The 17,893-nt window shown below is 38.3% G+C and overlaps 2 protein-coding genes across 2 annotated transcripts in view; one reads left to right on the top strand and one right to left on the bottom strand.

Annotated features, from left to right (window-relative positions):
* The window catches only part of LOC131779319 (A disintegrin and metalloproteinase with thrombospondin motifs 19), a 31,459-nt gene extending 14,505 nt beyond the window's left edge, over window positions 1–16,954 (bottom strand). Inside the window, exons 1-19 of the mRNA XM_059095862.2 lie at window positions 16,826–16,954; window positions 16,387–16,703; window positions 16,026–16,188; window positions 13,451–13,626; window positions 12,876–12,959; window positions 12,125–12,249; window positions 11,497–11,540; window positions 11,318–11,423; window positions 10,632–10,784; window positions 10,243–10,387; window positions 5,984–6,085; window positions 5,398–5,543; window positions 4,848–4,911; window positions 3,960–4,065; window positions 3,436–3,569; window positions 2,965–3,085; window positions 2,141–2,221; window positions 1,803–1,963; window positions 939–1,104 (exon numbers count right to left, since the gene is read on the bottom strand). Of these exons, the coding sequence (XP_058951845.2) occupies window positions 939–1,104; window positions 1,803–1,963; window positions 2,141–2,221; window positions 2,965–3,085; window positions 3,436–3,569; window positions 3,960–4,065; window positions 4,848–4,911; window positions 5,398–5,543; window positions 5,984–6,085; window positions 10,243–10,387; window positions 10,632–10,784; window positions 11,318–11,423; window positions 11,497–11,540; window positions 12,125–12,249; window positions 12,876–12,959; window positions 13,451–13,626; window positions 16,026–16,188; window positions 16,387–16,703; window positions 16,826–16,934 (2,503 nt within the window). The 5' untranslated portion in view covers window positions 16,935–16,954. The remainder of the gene's footprint in view (window positions 1–938; window positions 1,105–1,802; window positions 1,964–2,140; window positions 2,222–2,964; window positions 3,086–3,435; window positions 3,570–3,959; window positions 4,066–4,847; window positions 4,912–5,397; window positions 5,544–5,983; window positions 6,086–10,242; window positions 10,388–10,631; window positions 10,785–11,317; window positions 11,424–11,496; window positions 11,541–12,124; window positions 12,250–12,875; window positions 12,960–13,450; window positions 13,627–16,025; window positions 16,189–16,386; window positions 16,704–16,825) is intronic.
* Window positions 7,375–8,454, top strand: LOC136280121 (tachykinin-like peptides receptor 99D). Its single transcript, XM_066164808.1, has one exon. It carries the CDS (start codon window positions 7,375–7,377, stop codon window positions 8,452–8,454), a length of 1,080 nt encoding a protein of 359 aa, XP_066020905.1.
* Window positions 16,955–17,893: the final 939 nt, after the last annotated feature.

Below are 17,893 nucleotides of genomic sequence, written 5' to 3'. Positions count from 1 at the left end.
TCATATTTAGAGTACGAGCAGTAGTTCAGTGTTCGCTAATGTGGCATAGAAACAAAGTAACGTCGGGATAAGAAGGCAATACAGTTGAAATGATCATGCTATTGCATTTGACTAGGGTGGATGACGTCATGTGTTGAAAACATATATCATTTTTGTTTCTGGTTCAAAAAAAAAGGTTGGAAGTAAATGTGGGTGAAAAGTGAAATTTACTGTCTGTCATTGTAAATATTGGAAAATCAAGGCAATAATGTCTTAATGAAATTAAGTCGCTGGCGCCGCTTGTTGAAACTAAAACGAAAAACAAGAAACTCTTTTAAGATTATCATTGGCTTCTTTTTCAACCCACCACTATTCTAAGCAACAAAGGTCGCCATTTCGTTTGTTTATTACTCGCCAAAAACTATCAAATGCACTCAAAAGCCTAAAATCGAAAAAAAGTTAACAGGAATCGACCAATCGAGCGAGTGAGCGAGTGCCATTCTTCAAATCATATCTACAATTCGCTCTTGCGCATTCGCGCAATTCACGAGTTAAAAATGACGGACAAAATCAAGTAACAAAGTTGCCCTTGTTCAACACTATCGTAAGTTTGATAAATTATCAATTAGTAATATGCCTTTGCCTCATAGTAACAATTTCAAATTGGTGTATTGGAGGATGCGATTATTAAGGCGTAACATCCCCAAAGAGATTGTTACTTTGCGGTAGACTGCTACGAATAATGTCAGTTTCATTGAACCATAGTATATGCTGCTTTTGATTTTGAGCTCAGAGTTAACTGTTTTGATGTCTTGGTACTAAGGCTAACACTATACTCTTGAAATTACCGCTGAAAACGATTTTCAAAGAGAGAAAAATGTTCGACTAAGCATTTTCAATTACTGGTTATTGCAAGTGATAGAACCAAAATGATAAAAACATCCATCTTTCGGCTTTACCTCCTCCACAATGCACATTACACTTTCCCCAGCCTCCATGCACCCATCTGTATGAGGCGTCGAACAGTAATCGGTGTTTCTTTGCATCTTCCTTGCCCATTTTGCTATCGTGGAGAGGCACTGCATATCGATATTCCACTCCAAGGTTAAATCCATAGTACAAAACCTGAAAAACACCGACATATTTGGCTCTTTCAAATTGTTTGATGTTCCTTATGAAGGAAACAGTTGGCAAATTTTCAGAATGAAATAATTCAAAATTAATCCCTCCTAAGTTATATTTAGGTCACAATTGTTTTTGGAGATTAGAGGAAGTATCTAAAGATTACCACTGAATCTGTGTCGCACATGTGCGCAACGTCTCTTTGCTACTTATCAAATCATCAAAGTGCTAAAAGCCTCCATTTGGCGCGAAAATGTGCTAAGATGTTTGTCGGCGCAGGTTAGTTGTTGAAAGCTGCAAAACTGAATTCATCCTAGGGAAAAGCTGTTGGAAAACCGTTGACGGAACTTGTGTTCGTCATCTTTCAAATATTTACGAAGCGATTTGAGTGAAAAATTGACTGAATTTCTTAGTTTAGCTATATGGTGTTCATCACTCTAAAGATATCTAAATAGCGCTTGGAGCGAAAACGTTTTTAAATTTCCCAGTTTAGCCGAGGATAGTGAGTCGCGAGAAGCGTTTAAACTAATCGCCTGCGAACCAAAAGACTTGCTGGATTATAAATAATTTTGTTACCGATAATTTTTTCAGGATTCTCTTTGGAGCATTTTCATTATGGAAAATACAGTCTTCAATACTTATCACATCTTTGATACTTAAATTGGCTAAAATGGCATCAATACAGCATACTTGCTTCTCACCATAATGTGTAAAGGAGCATTTGTGGGCCCACGAGCCACGATTTTTTCCAAAGTTCCTGTGCGCATATACCGAAAGATCGTTCCATCTGCATTTACGTCACCAGGAAGTTGAATTCTCCAGTTACCGTTAATGTAATAAGTTCCGGCGTCTGCCCTCAGAGCTACAGCATGTGTATTAAAAAAGAAGTCATCTTAATGTAAAAATGATCTTCCTGGGGACTGCATTCATGTAATAACTTTTCATTTGTCATTTTTTTGTCAATAACAGGGTTCTTCACCATGATAGGCTTTATCTTTTGTTACATGGACATCTCGATAGATCCACAATTCAAACTCACCTAAAAAACTTGTACACGGTTTTGATTCGCTGATGGTTATACTTCTCGCTCCTTCAGGGATAACAGCAGCTTCCACATAGCCTGAAGAAATAAAATTAGGTGTGATCTAACGAAGAAGTATAATCATCGGTAGGTTAATGTTTTGAACTCAAATAGATCACTTGGCGTTAAGATAAGAACAGCAACAAAGTCATAGTGGAGGTTATGTTGAAATAATTTAAAAAATGAAGGAAGAGGTTGTTCGTGTAGTCACGAGCGAGGGATAAAGAAAAAGTTCTCATGAGGAATCGAACCTCAGACCTTCGGATTCCGTGCTCCTATGCTCTACCACTGAGCCTCAGAGACTCCACAGTAAGCGAGGTCTACTACGAAGTTCAAAAATTTTTTTAATAATATTTAAAAATTTTTGCATCTGCCTTTCATAATCAACATGGTGTTTTACGCAAACAAAATGGTAAAAATTTGCTGAAAGGAACTTCCAGCGTTTCTGTTACGCCAATGGAAGGAGCAGTAACTCTATTCTAGCGTGGGAGCCTCCTAGTCTCGAACTCAGATCTTCCAAGGCCAGTTACACGGTAGGATCTGAGTACGAGATTAGGTGCCTTCCCCCCTCTTCCCTCCCCCCTCCCCCATGACCACCAAAAACCTGGTACTTCATGGGGTTGAAAATGCATCTCCTTCGCCGCGTTTAGAGAGGGAAGGGAGCAAAGGTTCAAACTTCCATCACTTTACCCTAGCCAGGAGCCCATTACATGCGAAGAGCAGTCATGGCTTAAAACTCGAAAGTTAAGTTCCTCATAGGTTTTTTTTTTCCGCGGGGTTACCTGATCCTGCCAGCTGGTTAAACCTGCCCTCTACTGTTCTACACGTTGTTCCGTTTCCTTTACAGACACCACATATGTCTTCCTGTGCTCCTGAACCTATCTTGAAGTCACAGCCAACGTCCTGGTTTAAGGAAGATGACACAACTATTAATAACAGGTGGCAAAACTGAGGGATATTGGACAAAGTGCACAAAGGATTTTTTGCCAGTTGCTAGAGAAATGGACTTCTCGTGAAAGTGAGAGACTGGCAAAATAGGTAATAAGGGTTCCCACTTGTCAACGGTTCAGGGACATAAAAATGAAAGAGGGAAAGTTCCTTGGAAAAACATGTGCGATACTTCGTATTCTATTAAGGGGTGCTATCAATGATAGCTTTATAAAGGCGCAAGCAACCATCACCACCTTTCTCCTGCGCCTTCTCAATATTTCTGACTCAAGATATTCCACATGGCAAAGGTCAAATAACGATACCTGGCATCTGCCGTCGATACAAATGTCAATTGACCCAGAACTACATGAGGTACCATCTATGACTTTCGAAGCAAGTTTGGCTGAAAAACGATACTGCGGATCCTTTGGTTTGCAGAATAACGAACATGGCTGACCTATGGAAGGAAAAATAAAGATCATGAACAGGATCATGAAGTGACATGAATAATGATGTTGATGACCAAAGTGTACGAACTGTATGCATTGTATGGTACGCTTACGGTAACCTATTTTAAAAAGCATTGATTATTCTATATGAAAGTGATTCGAGTGTAGCGTTCACGTGAAGTTTCTCTCTCGCAAAACAAGTTAATAAACGATGGATGAGTAAAAAAGTAATGGTTCAGAATAATACAAGTATTACTCTATTTATTCCCATAAGTATTTGGTACATATGAGAGACTAAACTGCAGTTTTTTTCAACAATTGCATAGGATAATTAGGAAACAAAGCTAATGTGTTCTTTAACATACGATCTGCTCCGTTGCGGCTACAGAGGCACTTACCATCACTTATCACAGGAACCCATTCATGTTTCTCCCCTCTATATTTAATGCCGTTAAACGACTCACATTGCAAGGTTCTGAAATCCTTAGATGTCGGAGGACAGGGCTGAAAAATAAAAGTAATATATTTGGGCAACCGCACTTAGGGTATATAATTGGATAAAGCTTCTTTTGGGGTTGAATCTGTCGCAAGAACACACCTCTTTAGAATCTGAATATGAGAGCAAAATCTTTGAAGGAAACTCTGAGTCCATAATAGAGCGGATTTTGAAATATTTCTTGGCCCTCTCATCGTTCTCATGAATAAGTCAGGCTTAATTCTAGCAAGCCCTTGTTTTTCTTCTTACATGAAACATTAATAATGATTAATCATTTTGCAAATGCTCGTGGAAAGCTGCAGAAGAAGCCACTTAAAGAAGCTTGGAGCATAATTCCCCTTATTTTCTATAGAGTATTCCTTTTTGGATCAAACAAACCTAATGTTCGTTTGTTATTTCAAATACTGTTTACAAGAAATTGTCTATAACATAAGAAAACATTTGATCTTTTCCCCGACATTGGAAAATACTTCAGCAACATGAAAATATATTTAAAAAGCGTTTGAATGTTTTCCTTCGAAGGCTACAAATATCAAACAAGAATTTTTTATTTCTTTTCCTTTTTTTTTTCTTTTTTTTTTCTGGACTAGTTGTTGAGTGGCAGGAACATCAAGCAAAACTCAACGGTGTTTCTAAGATAATGAGTGATCAGAAATAATTAAGCAAATTGTCATACGTTTCATTAAAATCACGGGACAATGTATATATCGATCCAGTTTAACTGTCGCTCAATCAAAGAATTGGCGCTTAATCCTTAAACTACGTTAAACTTATTGGATGTCAAAAGTACCTCTAAATTACATGTTCGAAACTTCCTTGACTCCCCCTCACAATGCCGACCACCGTTTAAAGGACTAGAAAAGAAATCGTAAACAAAATTAACACTAACTAACCAGCAAAATTCAAATTGTGACGCACTTCCTTCTGAGGGCGTTAACTGATAGAATAATTTGGTTTTATCAACTAGGTTAATATTGTGAATTTCCCAGCGTTTGGAGATTCTAACCCTTCGTCAGAGTGAATTCTTTAAAGGATAGCATGCTTAACGTATCCTTGAGGTCAAAAAGTTTTGTTTAAAACTTTGGAGCTTGTTTAAATCGTTTTTGCAGTAGAACTTGTCACATAAATCTGCACCTTTCAGTCCACGGATAATTTTATTATGCCATTTACAATTATTTCCAGTTTGACGATGAACATCATCCCGACCCAAATCTTACAGTTTTGTCACCTGAAGAAGCAACCCTCCATTTAACCGACAATTGGTGTCCCGTTCTTCTACACCAAAATACTAAATATCGGTTTTCAGAATTGGAAAACAATTTTCCATACATGATACCTACCTTGGTGAGTCACAAGTTCTTTTTTGAGAACTTACGCCCATGCCACAGGTTCGGGAACATTTGGTCCATTCCGTCCAGGAACCCCACCCACCGTCTCTCTTCAAAGGTATAGCTTTGTTATCGACACATTCGCCGTACATACACCACTACGACAATAAAACCATAAAAGTTATTAGTAACACGTCGCGTGGAAATGAACAGCTTGCACAAGAAGCCGTTGAATATTTTGTGTGGTTTAATAGATATGAGCGTTGCGCGCTTTTGAAACAAGAAATAGGTTCGTGTCTTTTAAAGGCCCATGAGAAGAAAGGCAGTTTATGGTATCTTTTGGTTTAAATGAAAACTTTTCGACACCAGAGTACTAACAAATCGCCTCCTCATTCAATGCAGTAAGCCCACCTTTTGCGACGAATCCGGAGGAAATTAAACACCAAGCGCTATCATATGGGGAGGCAAGTTCCTAACGAGTAGCATTTGGCTCAGTTGGTGGTGGTGCTTTACTACTATCTGTTACCGCCGGGTTTAAACCATCTATTGTATGATGAAGTTTTTAAAACAACCAAAAAGTGATGAGTTATTAACCCACCTTACCAGGTGCACAAGCTGTTCCTGTCGCTGGAGGATTCAGTTTACTTCTACACAAGTTTTCTCCTTCGATCTCGCACCAAAGTTGTTGGCAAACACGAAACTACCCAAAAGGAAATGATAACTATCATCATAAAACAGTTTAAGAATGATATCTGCCCTCTCTTTAGTTGAAATAACTAGCCCACAGCGGTTATCTAAAATGTCATCATGCGATATCACTCTCGAAAAAGGTGGATAGTTTGGTGCAACAATCTAAGTAACAGCCAAATGTTTGCTTGCCCGAATGCGACAATTTTCACAGCACGTCGGTCAATTAAAATTTGACAACCGAGTTATTTGCCGTCTTCTTTCTTATATTTCTATATAAATTTCAATAACCCTCAAAGAGCATCCTGGGAAACAACAGGCCATCTTGGCAGAAAAAAGGCAACTCAATTTGACTGAGCTACCTTTGCCAATTTTGTTCTCAACCATTCTTAGACATTCAGGTGAACGTGAGTGGGAGTACAAGAGAACAGATGGAAGAACAAAGCAACTTAATGAAGGAGGGAAACCAATTCAAGAACCAAAGAGGGAAGGAGGCAGTGAATAGCAGCATGTGCAGGACAAAACTGTCAAACGACTCTCTCAATACGATCCTCATCATTTTCAAATCAGTATTAATAGCTTTTGCCATGCATAAGCTGCAAGTCCTTGAGGCTGAATATTCAGTGGATTTCCATCACTGTGTGCAGCTAAGACGAAGACTTTTCGCTTCACAAAATTAAAGGCAAAAAATTGAGATACCTCGTTGTAAGCATGCAATGTAAAAATACTTTTTTGGCAATAATTTTCAACATCTGTCATGGTAGTTACTCTTTAGCGAAATAGGAAAAATCGATGAATACGTCACAACAAAAAGAAAGCATCAACTTCAGAAGTTAAGCAGAAATGAGAATTAAAAGTCAAGAGGCATACTAATCATTTTTCAAACCTACCACTAGCAAAGAAAAAGATGTCAATTAAAACGTTAATAACGTACATGAGTCACTCAACAAGGGGAAGAGAGCAGAATAGGAAATCATTTTTGATTAAATGGAGTGCTGCCTTTATATGCTAATCTATTTACGACTTTGCAGAATACTGTCGTGTCTTGACAGGGAACAGAAGTGTGCCATACTGATCTAAAAGTCCTCTTGGTAAAGGACCTAAACCAGGAACATAGTCCTTACAACTTCCCTGCATAACCTGAATTTTCTTTGGATGTTCGTGCATAATTGCCACAGTGATGAAATATTAATACCGACGTAGTGTATACTTCAAAGCAATATTACAACTCAGCAAGCAAAACACGAAACTAACGAATTTGTGGTAAGGTTTTTTCTGAATCGTTTCTTTTTAAACTATTCCATGGCATTTAACAGCACGGTACTTTTTGACAACAGTTCAATTTCTTTGCCTGATCACGATGTAGCTTTCGCAGTCGTGTACTCCTTGATCATTGTCATCGGCATTCCCGCTAACTGTGTGATAATCACCATTGTTCGAAAGACGCCTTCAATGCACACCACAACAAACTATCTCCTGCTAAATTTGGCAATCGCCGATCTACTGACGCTGATACTATGCCCGGGTAGCTACGAGTACCTTCTCACTAAAGTGCATTTCGACAAAACAATTGGAGATTTTGTCTGCAAAGTCTTCTCGGGAAATGCATTTATTCCGATCACGATGAACGCCGCTGCCTTGACAGTTAGCACAATAGCCGTGGAGAGATACTTGGCGCTTGTCAGACCCTTTGAAACTGGTTTAAGACTGACTAAAAAACAACTTCCTTACGTAGTTGCTTTATTGTGGACATTGTCCGTTTCGTCCTGCGTTCCTGACTTGTTATCAAATACTGTGGACTCAAATCCTCACTCAGGCTATCCGTGCAAACGACCTTGGAGAGTTGACGAATATTCTCATCACGAAGGCTTTATAACGTTTACTAGTATTGTCTTTGGAATTGTTCCAACCGTTCTAGTAATTTTCTGCTACTTCGAACTTTTCCGTGGATTTTTCATCACGCATACAATATGTGCGGCAGCTTTGCAAGGTTCAGGCAATCAAGTGTCGGCAGAACATCGCTCAAAAAGACAGCTCTTTATGCTTCTTTTGTGGGTTATGCTCCTATTTTGCGTCTGCACTTTGCCATTTTCTTTATTCTTTATATATTTAACCACTATCGACGAAGAGACCGCTGCAAGTGACCGCCCTCGCCTGTTTTTAATTCATAGAACCGTTCGCTTTCTTCTAATCGCCAATTCATTTTGCAATCCTCTCATTTACGCGTTTCAAAGCTCGAACTATCGACAGGGATTCAAACGAATTTTCTTCAGTAAACTGTTTCCCCAAAGAAAGGCAAGGAAACACAAAAATAACAGAGATTCAAATGAATTTTCTCCTGTAAACTGTTTCCCCAGAGAAATGCAAGACAACATACCATAGATAAAAATGCCAACTTTGCCAAAGTCGTTTTTTTTTTTTAAACAGTTTTAACGACAAACATCACCTACATGAATGGCAACGATGAAAGGTAGTTTTGATCACGGCAGGTGCTCTTTAGATAAAAACAAACTCTGGAGAAAGAAGAGGATTTCTGACCATTGCAGTGAAATCATGAAAAAGAAGTCTTTCGATTTTGCCGTGTTTTTTAAAGGCATTTAAATCCAAGTTCGAAACTCATCTCTCCCCTTTTTCCTCTCCTTTTCTTCGGTTTTTTGTATTGTTTTCGCTTTTAGCAATTTTTTTAAAATTGTCTTAAACGTCAGCTGTTTAAATATTGATATAAAGACCATCCTCAATTAAATGTTATGTTGAGGACATACAAAACCAACTTAGCTCTTTAGAACGAATATATCCTTACTTAAGGCTACAGCTAAGTGCATCTCTATTAACTCTCCATATTAAGCTCACTGCCTGATTCATTCGTTAACAACAAGCACACGAAAACCGATAGTTCTCAAAAAGCAAGCGATGTTAGAGTTCTTAGCTGTTTTTTAGGTTTAACTAATATTTTATTATATTTCCAGACGTTTTTCTTAAGTAATTCGTAAATAAAAAGCACTGTCGTGAGTTTTAAATTTATTATTATTTTTTTTTTTTGCTTTGATCATTTACGCTAATTGTTTGGTCCGTCTGCATGTTTAAAACAGTAACTTAGTGAAGCATATCTACGTAACCCTTATATTGACTTGACTGCACAATAAAACAATAAAGAACTGAATGTTTTTAGCCTTCGATCTTCTTTCCTTTTCAAAATATATCAATTCAAATAGTAACAACCGTAAATTCTCAGCGCCGCGCAAATTCCAAAAAGAAATAATTAACTGCTGTTTAGCTTTCTTCGGTGATGCCCGTTTGGCTCAACGAACAAAAGAAATGAATATAATTTTTACATCTTTTATCAGTTATGTTGAATTGATCCAATACACCTGCCTGTCTGCCTGACTGACAGGGCTGATTAATCACTGACAGAAAACCTCAATAAATATGAAATGAGACTCTTCTTTCATTGTTCAGGTTTTAAGCCAACGAATCTACCCAGCTTGGATTTCGTTCGCTGTCATAAATTTCGTCCCCAGTTCCCCTCGTTCTTGCAGCGATCTCCCAGACATTGAAGAAAGGGAAACATTAAATTAAGGAAAATAAGAAAAAAGAAAATTAAAGCAAAATATTACTATTACCACTATAATAATAATAATAATAATAATAATAATAATAATAATAATAACAATAATAATAATAATAATAATAATAATAATAAGGCCAAACGTTTTAAGAATCTCTCGCCTTTCTGGAAGCTAAATCAAGAAGTTAAATGTTTTTTCTCCGTCCTTATCTTTTTTGAACTTGTATTACCAAATGTGTCATGCCCTTGTCTTCCTCAGCCAAAATGCTTTCAGGTCCATAGAGTTAGACAAGTATTTCGCCAGTTATAGTAAGTGGCTTCATGAAAATAAAACTCTTTTACAGGCAGCTGAGTCAGCAGGTATCTAACAAAGTGGACACTGGATCGAAAGATTCTTGTTATCTCCTCTAACAAATAACTTTACTTAAACAGTGCCTCTTTCCATCTAAAATGGGTATCGCAAACTTTCAGTGAGCGTAAAGACAAGACGGGAGATAACCTTGGTATCCCATTCTGGAGAGGGTTGGAGGGTAGCTAAATTTCCTTGTGCTTCATTTTAATAAAAACGGGACAAGTGACCATTAGGCTGGTGAGACTTAAAATACCTTGTATTTTTGACAGTGTCGGGCTCTGTTTCCATATTGCTGCTTGCACTGCTCGTCTACAGTGAATGCAACTCCTGGCACTTCTGTAGGCAACTGCAATGGTTTCTTCTTGGCGTGATTTCTCAAACACTTGCTGGCTTGAGAACTAATGGAGAAAGGAAATCAGGCTCAATTAAGCATTGGCGAAAAAGCGATGTCCAGTGAAAAAGTAATGATACAATATTCTGTACAAAAAGGCCGCTCCTGGATTGTTTGTCTTTCAAAACTTTTTACGTTGTTTCATTTTCCATTCACACTTTCGGTCCTTGTTCAGCCTTCTAAAAAGTGTTGTCTTTGGAGAAAATAAATAATAGCTATAGATGTAAGTTCTTCAGCGCTCGGGTTCTTACTTGAGAAAGGACTTGATGTAAGCTTTACTGCACCATGACCACTTCATTGTTCCACGTCGATTCCTTGCCAGCCACCGCGATGACATAAGGTGAGGTGTTAATCCTGCGGAGTCTGGGCACGTGTTTCCGTCTCCATCATGATATGCACCTAGACTATTTTGAGACCCAAAACAAGATGATGAGCACGAGAGGGTAGAATAAATTGTGCTTTGCAGACCAAATGACTGATTGGTTGACCGATTGACTAATTGATTGATAACTGAGTTAATAACGTAAATTGGCTACCGTAAAGAGTTTCAAAGCTGAATTTTCGAGCGCTAGCACTTCGTCAGAGCGAATCATTCGAATCATTCACCCTATTATACTCTCCCACCGACGTAGCATCACAGTTTCTTTAGAAACTTACCCCCTCTATGACTGATTGATAGACTTACAAAATGTTTGACTGAATAAGTGACTGACTGACTGACCAACTGATGAAGTGACTGAGTCATCAACCGAATGACTGACTGAACAACGGACTGACCGACCGACTGACTGACTAACAGACTGACCGACCGACCGATTGACTGACTGACAAGCTGACTGGTTAACCGACTGACTGACTGACTGACTGACTGACAGACTGACTGACTGACCGACTGATAGAGTAACTGTGATAATTAGTAAAGCAATACGTGAATTACTTGTGTCCGATTTCATGTGCAACTGTAAACGCAACATTTAGCCCATTGTCTTGTGAGACACTGCACCGTTTTTTTGGGTCGCACATTCCATGCAGAAACGCCATACCTGTGGTAAACAAAAGAAATGCTTCTGCAACAAACCGTTCGCTGAGGTAGAAAAACACAAAGATTTAACCTACCCACGGTGTCACAAGCGGAAAAACGTTTAGCGCAAATATCTTTCCTGTGAATTAAAATGGAGAAGAATGTCAGACAGTCGTCATTAATGCGTTTGGGTCGGCTTTCGGGGCCTTGAGAGGACGAGTGGGTGGGGTGGGTGGGTGATCGATTTAACAGATAAATTCCATGTTACTTTACTTCTGCTCAGTGATAGATCACAGATGACGTCAAAATGTGGTAAGAACAAAAACGTGGTACATGAGGCGCAGCTGAGTGTGTCACTAATGTTCTCAATATATCTTGAGTCTTCCGTGATCTATTACTAACAGACCCACGGCAACACGGAATTTATTTGTGTAATATAACAAAGGAGAGAAAAAATGTTAATAGTGGCGTCTATCCTCCGATAGATCATAAGTAGAAACCAATCAAAATCCGTATGTAATTTTTTTGTCAGAAATGCATATTGAGTACAATTTTCTCTACTTTGGAGGGGTGTGTGGGTCATTACTCCAAAATTTTCACATCGTTAATATTTGGAACCGTTTCTTAAAATTTCCACAAAGCAGAGGATGACGCGACAGTTTGAATCATTTTTTGTTGTCTTCTGCAGCCTGTCACATTGTGTTGGTGTTGTTGGACACATACCTAGTTAACAGCACCGCCCCGTCATATTTTGGGTTTTCCTTGGATGTGTCTTTTGTAAACCATTGCTGCCACTTACAGAAACTTTCCAGCGTCCTGTCTCCATGATGGGTGATTGACAGGCCTTTCTATCGAGTAGAAAGGCAAAAACGAAACAAGTAGGTTTTGAAAAGGTTTCTGTCAGCCTGATTGTAAAAGATTGCGCAATGTATCTCATAAAAGAGAAAAGAGAAAAGCAAAAAAAAAAGTAGCAACACACAAGAAATGAAAACGGCTCAATCTTTCTACAACGGCCACGTTGGAGAGAGTGGAGACAGTCTTTTAAGGAATGCTAGACCTTTTTCACTCACAAAAATACTTGGTGTAGAATGTTGATGCAAACATAATCAAACATGATAAATCAAAAAGAGAGAAACAAATATTGAGGTACGTTCCAAAAAAACTTTTAAGCACATCTGAAATTTCATTTTTTCTCTAGTGAAATAGTGTGTACGAGACTGTCTCACAAAGAAAGTCGTGCTTCACCATTCAACAGTCTACTATCAAGTGGGAGAGACAGAATGCACATATTTTGGAGGTTACTTTAATAGTCGTTGACCTCATGAGGGGTTCGTCGAGTGGCCCTTCTTGAAAGGCTAAAACAAGAGTGAATTAAAATGTCTTCCCCAGGACGAAAAAAATGCTGTGTTGGGTAAGCGGCCGTTATTGAAGGTTCGACTAAAATTGTGTTGTACTGTTGCACTTTCTTACTTACAGGCATGTTGTACAGAAGTATTAGCTTGGATACTTCAATATTTATCTTTTCTCCAATACTTGGGTCTCGGTACAGGTCAGTCACCTTAGAATAAAAAATAGAAACTATTTTCATCATATCATCTACGGCGCCAATTTGAAAACCACAACTTTATCAAAGAACTCAAAGTCCTCAATGCCATTTGCATTCATCTTCTATATTATTCTACATTCTTCTTCTATTATTGTTAAAAAAAATATTTTCTTCTGACAGTTTTGGAGACAAACATACTTAAGTCAGTCAAAATTTTTGAAAACCACGATGACTTCTAAAATTTCTTCCGTTTGCAAGAAGATAATTTTTTTTTGACCTCGGCTTCGTCTCCATCCAAAAGAACCAAGAGAAAAGAAAGGGTCCCATCATTTTCTCTTCATAATCATAATCATAATAATGATAATAATAATAATAATAATAATAATAATAGTGGTAGTGATAATAATAATGATAAAAATAATAGTAATAAAAACGACTGACTGAATAATAACCAACGAACTAGAACGAACAAGCGTGCCAAATGGCGCATATGTCTATCTCACCATATTCATGACAGTTAAAACATATTCCTCCACGGACTGGTTGCCATGGAAATTTATCATTTCTCTATCAACAACAACCAACAGCTGGACAGTGGCCTCATCATTCAAAGAACGACGCTGAAGGCGAACTGATTCTCGCCAAAATTGCCTCTTAGCGTGTTTCAGATTCCTATGAGCTAAAGAAATTGAGCAGATGTTTTGTTAACAAATCCAGTAGAATGAATTTTGATAGTTTCGATCAGAAAGAGCTCAGTTAGAAGAGGTGAGAGGTAACGAAAGCCGTCATGAACCAAACAGAAAAAGCATCGTTGGGGGCAATTATGTTGGGAGACCCCTTCTGTGTGTCATCTTTGTTTAATGTCCACAGATTGTGACTGTATCAAGGATCTGTTGGTTACTTTGTTCAAAATCACTAAAATGCCATTACACGTCGTGCATGATCGGGTTCAAAAAAACGTTACAAAAGATTAAACAAAGAAAGTTTCCTTAAGAGCCAACATTATTAAATCTGGACAAAGAGACATCGTATTCGACGATCAATATGTTCTATTTCTGGGTAATCAGCTGGTAAATTGCCAGATTGTTAAAAAATAGGATTAAGTTTTGCAAAGACCTCATTAATCTTGTTAACTTGCAGTTTGCCAAATTCATATTATGAGGAGGAATTAATTAACTTTCTCCGGTGGGAAGGATTTTTATTCAATACTTAACCTCATAATCCATGGATAAAACTTGTAACACTCTCAAGACACGAAAAATTAACGGACTGTCAGGTCCATTTAGCTAAACAATATTGGGTTTTATTGCTACGGAAGTAGATCTTTGTTATGGCCTCTGCTTTGACTTGTCACAACGGAGAAAGAAGGGAACACGAATTGGGTGAGCCATAATTTGTGCATGGACTCCATTAAGGGTGCAAATTTAAGCAGTTTGAGAGATTAAAATAAGCTTAATTAAATCACTGAATTTCCTCATAATCCTGAGATTAAGCTTAACAAGCTCTCGAGACAAGAACAATCAAAAGACTGACAGGCCATTTGGCTCTGCAAGGTGGGATTTTATACCAACTGGAGGAAATCTGTTTAACGGCCGATCCGTTAACTGGTCACAGCAGAGAGAAGAGGAAACATAAACCGGCTCAGACAAAATCTCTTTAAAATTTCCTCTATTTTACCTTCTTAGGGCTTTTACGGAGAATTCATAACGAGGCTGTTAAAGCTCTTTTGGTCAGAGTATCACGCACGTGATTTGTTCATGACTGCATTTGATTAAAAATGATGATTTTACTGACCACTTGACAGTGGAATCGTATATCAATTTCTCCATCATTTTTTTCATTTTTTTTACAGAGAATTTATAACGAGGCTATTAAAGCTCTTTTGGACAGAGTATCACGCATGTGATTTGTTCATGACTGCATTTGATTAAAAATTATGATTGTATTGACTACTTGACAATAGAGTCGTATATCAATTTCTCCATCATTTTTAAAGTCGAAACAAAAGACTTGTATAATTTATGAGAAAAATATCTGGTGACGGCTACTATTATCAAGAAGTTTAATATTAGTTATTAATTTTAAATAGCCTATAATCCGTGCATTAAACTTGTTCTCAGCGCGGAGCACGAAACCATCCACAAATTACATTGATAAGATAGTGTCACGAAAATTAGTGAGATCTTACTAAAAATGCACAGCTCATCAGGTCAATTTTGCGCACCTGCATATCTTAAGAATGGAAAGAATGCCATGAGAAAGTAAGTTTCAAGTGATCGGAAGTCCTCTAAAATGAATAATAATCTATAAAATTGCTACAAACGGCAAGATAAAACGTGGCTAGATCAGTTTACAACGTCTACATTTAATTAGAATCATGATTTTGTTAATTGATGTAGGGTTTTTGAGTAATTACAGACATTATACGTCATATTTGTCAAATTTATACTAATAACCTTTTTATCGATGCTGCATAACATTATTTCCCTTCTTATTTTCCGTCGACAGACAGAGCGCAGCAGCCTGCCTCCATGGGAACGTTGCTGTGACCAATCCAATTATAGCTTTAATATAAAACTGGAGTGTCAGCGTTTTAATCGAGTCGAATACGTAGCACTTAAAATTGTCGCGCAGATTGTTTAATGCTTTTTGTACAAACATGGCTTTTTCTTTCCTTGCTGTTTATTAGGTGGAAATTTTGAACTTCAGTCTTCGGACCTGCTCGCTTCAAGCATTGAGTCGTAGGTGAATCCCTCTATTAATGAACAAACAACTGCTCTACGCGCATCAGCCATGTTGGTTTCGTTTCCAGTTTTTGTATTCATTTGAATTCCTTTGAAACTTGAAGCACTCGCTAACATTTCGCACTTGCTGTCATGGTAACTGATGCTACGTACTTAATCCCCTTTCCTGTAGCGCAACATAATCCGAGCGATTTCGGAAGAATCTTCCATAGGATCCCCCTCCTAGCTTAGTGCATTGTATCGCCTTCCCGTTCAAGTCAGTGAAATTAAATCGGACCTGCGTCATCCTAGAAACAATTTTAAGAGATTTAAAATAATCCTATTCTTCGTTTACCTGGCGAATAAGGAGCTGTTGGAGAACATTTCCGGGAGGTGGGTGAACTTTGCGGTAGTGATGCTAACAATGAAGACCTCTTGTAAACCAAATGGGATTGGATGTCCGCCTTGGCCATAGGTTCTATGAAATAATCTTCGTCCATCGTTTGTATAAGTCCCATCTGTTACAACAAAGATACAAAGATAACCTTTTAGAGCAATCGTCTGGACCTGGTAACTAGAGAAGCAAATATATATGTCTTTCAACCTTTCATCCATGAAGATCAAAGATAAGTTCCCCGGGATATGCTACAACATGAAAACAGTTTGTAAACAAAGGCAACGTGAGAAATAAACAAAGGAACGTTATCATCGCTTACCAGCCCGTGACATCCGCTTAGGGCAACACTGGATTGCGAACGAAACCGTAATCTTCCGATATAATAACAATTCCTGGATATATTCCGTTTCGCTGATGAATGTAAACTATTCAGTATTTCACTAGAGAACTTGGAATCCACGAGTCTGTAATTTTTCTTCAAATCAAGCAGGAATTCCTCTCCGAAAGCGCGGATCTTCACTTGCAATCTTTCGCTCCCAATGACATCTTTTAACTCGCTAATCTGTATCAAAGCAGTACCAGAAATAATCTCGGGAATGACTACTTCATATTCTTGTAAATTCCTCGCAAGTTGCTCTGCAGAAAGAATTGATATACCGAATGAGTTCATCAGTCTGCAAATCTCCAGTCACGAAATGATATCGCTGTAAACAAATCCGTGACGATTAAAGCAAATATAATAACAACATGAAAAGCACCTTGTTGTTTATCGCGAAACGCTATTTCTGTTGAAGTGAGTCTCACAAAACACAAAGCGAAAATCCCAAAACGAGTGAGTAAAGTGAAAACCATGCTTTCATGCCGCATAGTACCAAACCGGAGGGGACCTTTCGTTCAAATCACGAAATACGCTACCTAAGCCACGCTTAATTGTCTCAGGTCGAGTGAGCTTATTTGTCGGCAACCTCTTCTGTCATCGCCGTGTCTTGGGGGTTACCTAGACGGGGTATCATTTGTTTGGGTGAGCACTGTTTATATTTTACTAATCTAGACAAAACATGAAAAGAGGCTGAACATTTCGTGTGCGTGGTAAATTGACCAACGGAAAAGAAAATTCGAGTCGCTTTTAGTCAACTCGAGAAGGCTAAACACCACCGGGAGTTCCCACGTTTTGTTCCGGTTAAGGGTTAAACCGCGTGAACGTACTTGTGGATAATCTGAATTCTCGCCAAGACTTCATCATCTTCATCTTGGAATGTTACCGGGAGGGAGAAGGGCTGGAGGGGGTTGAGATGGAAGGTATTCTCTACGATAAAAGCAACGCACAATATGATGTTAAATCGATTCGAGTTCTCAAGAAAACCTTTACAATGCATTAATTGTTTGGTCTTATGTCTACTTGACATCTAGTAAGTCGCATTGAAAGAGAAGTAATAAACCATGTTTATCACTCGAGCTATATTTTCGGATGAATTTTACCAGTTCGTGAATTCTACCCTGACGCAAAGCTTTATCATCTTACAATTACGAGTGGTGGATTTAACTTTTCGACGCCATGTCTGGAGACAGTCATTCTCTTGCCCACCCCCCTCCCCCCTAGGGATAAACTTTGCGCCCTATGAAAGGAAAATCGGAAGGATCGAGCACTTGCGGAGTGGAAAGACTTCTTAAAATACCTGGAATATTATGCGCAACCTTAAGCTATGACCTTTCAGTCGTGGCTACTGTAACGAAGCACTTAGTTCGTGATAATTTTGTTGTGCTTGGCGGATTAGAGCCGATTAATGATTGACATCAACACTTCACCGGAATAGAATACAATTATT

The sequence above is a fragment of the Pocillopora verrucosa genome, chromosome 4 (genome assembly GCF_036669915.1).
Source record: "Pocillopora verrucosa isolate sample1 chromosome 4, ASM3666991v2, whole genome shotgun sequence".
Taxonomy (NCBI): domain Eukaryota; kingdom Metazoa; phylum Cnidaria; class Anthozoa; order Scleractinia; family Pocilloporidae; genus Pocillopora; species Pocillopora verrucosa.
The sequence above is the reverse complement of the archived record's forward strand: the minus strand, read 5'-3'. Positions and strand labels throughout refer to the sequence as shown.